Here is a 4804-nt window from a genome sequence, read left to right as displayed (position 1 = left end):
TGACAGTGAGGGCAAGCCTACGGACACCACGAGGCCTGTCTGTGAGAAATGTTTTAGATCCCTGCAAACCAAGGGAGCCAACACATCAAACTTGGCTAAGCACCCGCCGACCGGCATCCAGAGCTGTTTAAAGAATTTAAAGACAGACAGGTTAGCGAATGTGATAGATAACATAATTACATCATGCTCAAGCCCATGCCCTCAAAAGTCAAACAAGTGTAATTTATTTTGTGACAAACGAACGTTTTCGTAGTTTGACAAGGCAATTAATGGCAATGATAACTGTCTAATATGGCTATCTTTTTAGCTAATTTACCAATGTGGCTAACATCTACAATATACATTTTGTCAATAATTATTTATATTACTGTTACATGACATGTACATGTTAATAAAATATAAAAAAAATTATATTTTATAAAACAAAAAAGTTGTTTGAGATGATGCTTAATTGTATTTAATACGAATTATTTTCATTTATTTTGTTTATTGTTCTCATTGTTTAAAGGTTTGTGTTATGGTTCTGGTGTGAAATAAAGCACAATAATTACATTTAAGACTGTCTCCCTTTTTTTAAGAAAAGTATCGAAAAAGAATCGGAATCGCAATTCTTAACTTGGTATCGGTATCGAAACCGAAATGTTGGTATCGTGACAACACTAATGTAGATAGTATAAGAAATGTACAGAATTTGACAGTTTAATGGTGGAGGTACACACATATTGATAGATGTCTTGTAATGCACTGTTGAGGAACCTGCGACCCAAGTTTTTCATTCATTGCATAACTCCACCATAGTTGTGTATATGATATGTCAATAAGCCTTTGAAAATCTTGAAATCTTGAAAGGGATGTGCAAAATAGCCATTATACAGTCTTTCATTAACTATTAGTAGAGAATAACGAGTAATTAATATACTTTATAGGGATCTGCAGATAAATGTTTAGTCTTCTCAAGCACAAACTAATATCTCACCTGATTGTTGGCTTGTCCCGTTCAAGTCCAGTTTTGGATAGTCTGCCGTGGTTTCGTTCCATTTCAAAGTGCTGTTTGACGCTCGGCGTAACCTTGGCGCACTGCAACTCCAAAATCCAATCCCAGTGCTTGAAAATTAACCACGGGGACTGTAGTCCCAAACGATAGCTGAGGATTATGGGTAGTGTAGTGTCTTCGGCCATCCTAAACTCCGAAATGTTTTTCAGATTTCATATCGCATTAACACCATATCCCAACGTGCATTGCGGCTAAAACATCCAATCACCGAGCTTAAACCATAGCTGAGAATCTTGGGTAATCAGTTCAGTGGGTGTCTATCGCAATGATGCTCGAAATGTCCCATATAGGCCTACGTCTGTTTCCGGTTATTTTTATTTTGAAATTCAGTTCCTGACGGACGCCAAAAAAGCCTGGGATTATAGAATCAAACACATAAATAAAAACAAGGATAATTGTGTGTTATTGTTGAGTAAATAACAGTGTTTTATTTAGAAAAGAATAACAAATTAGAAGGAAAAAACCTTAAAAAAATACAGATTTCAGTATTCTGGGGCTCTGAGACCCATTTATTTTCCTCGCGGACGGCAAAAAAAGTCAGAAATTATACGATTTAAAATAAAAACAATAATCGTGGCTTGATATTGAGTAAGAATATGTTTTTATGAACCCCACAGCTTCCGGTCTTCCACGACCCGACCGGACAAAAAGACGTGTTTTAGGCACGAAACACAATACCAATAGAAATACATTACTTTTAGAATCGTTCTGTGTGACACGAAGAAAAGGGTAAAATGGTGTTGGTGAACAAGAATCAATAGATTAAATGTCGTGACTATAACACAAAATGCCGTGAGACTGGGTTGTCACAGCACAAACACTTTAATAGCCCTCATTTAAATAATTAACGGCCCGTCCACACGGCGGCGTGCGTTGAAGCTTCAACGCTTCTGCCCATTCACTTTGAATGGGGTGACGTCACGCTTTGCCGAACTGCATTGTGGGAGCGTTGCTTCGCTTTGCTCGCGTTGATCGCTTCAAAAGTTGAGCAATGTTCAACTTTTGAAGCTTCGGCGGAAGCGTCAGCCAATCAAATCATATGCCAGTACAAGCTCTAGCCAATCAAACCGCTTGCTTGTGTGTCCGGGGCGGGAAATTCATGTGATTGGTTGTTGGTCGAGCTTCAGACACACCCGCGGGCAAGCTTCAACGCATGCCGCCATGTGGACGCTGGGCTGGGTAAGGCCTCCAAATAAAAAAAAATGTCTTCACGGCCTAATTCAGATTTAGATTTGTTCATCTAAACCTGGCGTAACACTGAGTGGAGACAGGTATATATCTATCTACTGTCAGGCCATTTTTGCTTCATCTGCCACTGAGAAACTTGTTTACGAATGAACAAGGTTCCACCTCCAACGCTGTATCCAGTTTTCTTCATACATTCATGGCTAGCATGCTGTAGGCTAGCATGCTGTAGGCTAGCATGCTGTAGGCTAGCATACTGGATGCTAGAAGGCTGGGCTGCTTGCTGCTTGCTAATTGCTGAGGACCTGGGACTGATGCTGGTAACTTGGAACTTCTGATGGTGAATCAGTAGTGTGGAGGAAATGAGCGGCCAACACAGCAACAACGTTCTTGAACCATGGCTTTAACAACACTTCTTTGTGTGCAACGTTATTGGTAGCCATCTTCCAACAATGTTTGAGGCACAGGTTGGTAAGAATTAGCGCCTACAGTTCAGCACAGGTTGGTAAGAATTAGCGCCTACAGTTCTTCAAACTATAGAAATTTGAAACCACTTCATACCCCTCTATTTACAGCCCTTTAACTTAGACTGTGTGCATATTTAAACTTGACCCTTTAAGTCATGCTTGACAACCGTGATTGGCAGCTGCTTTGAATTGAGTAGTCGTGAAGCCAGAGAACTGTGGAGGAGATGTTACTTATCATAACAGTCACATCTAATGGTCAAATGAGAGGAAAAACTGAGTTTAGTGTCACTGAAAGAGAAAGGAACCTATATTAATGTCTCTTTGTGTTATATGTGTTATTAATGTGTTGTAGAGACGTGTGTGTGTGTGTGTGTGTGTGTGTGTGTGTGTGTGTGTGTGTGTGTGTGTGTGTGTGTGTGTGTGTGTGTGTGTGTGTGTGTGTGTGTGTGTGTGTGTGTGTGTGTGTGTGTGTGTGTGTATGTGTGTGTACCGATCATAGGCCAGTGTATTCTTTCCATAGTTGATCTGTTTCTGTCGCCTTAGCAACACTGCCTCATCAGTTTCAATGTGTTCCCCCTCTTTTGAGTCGCAGCTGGAACACAGACGGACAGGTGTTCTCACACACACAGACTCCAACAATGAAAAAGGTGCAACAGAAGTGGACATACCTCCCCGATGAGCCAGAGGAGATCTTCCTCTCTCTCTGGGTGACCTCTGCACCCAGTATCCTCCTCCTGTAACTGAACAGTGCACACACAGTCAGTCACAATCAAGACTCAGTGGAAAGTGTGCTGTGAACCACTGGGATAGAAGCAGAGTGTGGTTACCGCTGCATGTCTCTGTGTACGTCTCTCTTCATTTCATCATTCTCCACCTGACTGCCCCAGTCAGCCTTTCTGCCGCAGCGAGACACCGGGCCTGTGCCCTCTGGAGTGGTGAAACTAGGGAGGAAGCACAAGGGGGGTGAACCAGCATTAACACACAGAGGGGAATGGAATTACTGTTGCCACAGTGCAAGTAAATGTAGTTTAAGCCACAAATAGCCATCCCTGGCCCAGAGGGCAAATGATGAGATAGAAACACAAGATGGATATGAAGAGAAGAGAATACTAGAAGGAGATAATCACGAGGTCATTCACCCCTTGTTGCCAAATACTACAGAAATAGAGCTAACAGTTTGGTTTAATGATGATCGTCCAGAGCTTCTAACCTTCAGATCACCTTACTGAAATAAGTCAAACAAACTGTTCATATCTAGCCCTGATATTTCATCTGCACGTTGGTACACACTCTGCAGTGCTTTTTGCTATTCTGGTAAATGTGCAAGTTGCAAATTGTGTCAAGTTGAATGTACTGTTTTTATTGCAGCTGTATTCTCTTACCTAGCATTTCTGCTGTCGGAGTGCCCACCCTTTTCTCGACCAGCGTCCTCCTCTCTGTTGGCCCGCAGGCTTCCGTCGACCCCTCTTTTCCTGCAGTGGGACCACCGGGACGGACCAGAGCTCCTACACAGTAGAGACAAGTAAAGATAGCATATTATTAACATGGAACTTTAGGTTCAACGTCAATTTAGTAGCCCTTCAGTGCTAGTGTGTCTCTAATCATTGTTTCTATCTGTTCAGACACACACAGTGGGTGAATGCCGACTCCACAGAAAACGGTCAGGAGATGCAACTCCGGAAATTGGGTCAGTCTTTGTTATTGGGTGGCGAATGGACGAATAATATGCTAATCTATAACTAATCGTGGTAAGGTCAAGTGATTTAAAATCACAGGTGGGAGAATACTCAGATCTGGTACTTGAGAAAAAGTAGAAGTACTCAGATCTGGTACTTGAGNACACACACACACACACACACACACACACACCAGACACACACACACACACACACACACACACACACACACACACACACACACACACACACACACACACACACATACACATACACACACACACACACACGCTGTATTTTTCTCTCTTGGTCTCTGTCATGCAGTTTCCCTATTTCTGTCTATTTCTTTTTCACTGTTTCTTTTTAATATCCTTTGCACACACACACACAGACACGCACTGACACACACCATTGCAGAGCTC

At 42.1% G+C, this 4804-nt stretch overlaps 1 protein-coding gene across 1 annotated transcript; it reads right to left on the bottom strand.

The window, feature by feature from the left end:
* Positions 1–3196: 3196 nt before the first annotated feature.
* LOC104948835 (histone RNA hairpin-binding protein-like) lies at positions 3197–4252 on the bottom strand (the record flags this gene model as incomplete). The annotated part of the gene is made up of 4 exons (XM_010775057.1): positions 4089–4252; positions 3534–3647; positions 3375–3446; positions 3197–3298 (listed from the first exon to the last, which is right to left on the bottom strand). Coding segments are annotated over exons 1-4 (452 nt in total), but the record flags the coding sequence as incomplete, so codon positions are not given.
* Between the last annotated feature and the right edge of the window lie 552 nt (positions 4253–4804).

This window comes from Notothenia coriiceps, unplaced genomic scaffold (assembly GCF_000735185.1).
Source record: "Notothenia coriiceps isolate Sejong01 unplaced genomic scaffold, NC01 NC01_scaffold00015238, whole genome shotgun sequence".
NCBI classification, from domain to species: domain Eukaryota; kingdom Metazoa; phylum Chordata; class Actinopteri; order Perciformes; family Nototheniidae; genus Notothenia; species Notothenia coriiceps.
The sequence above is the reverse complement of the archived record's forward strand: the minus strand, read 5'-3'. Positions and strand labels throughout refer to the sequence as shown.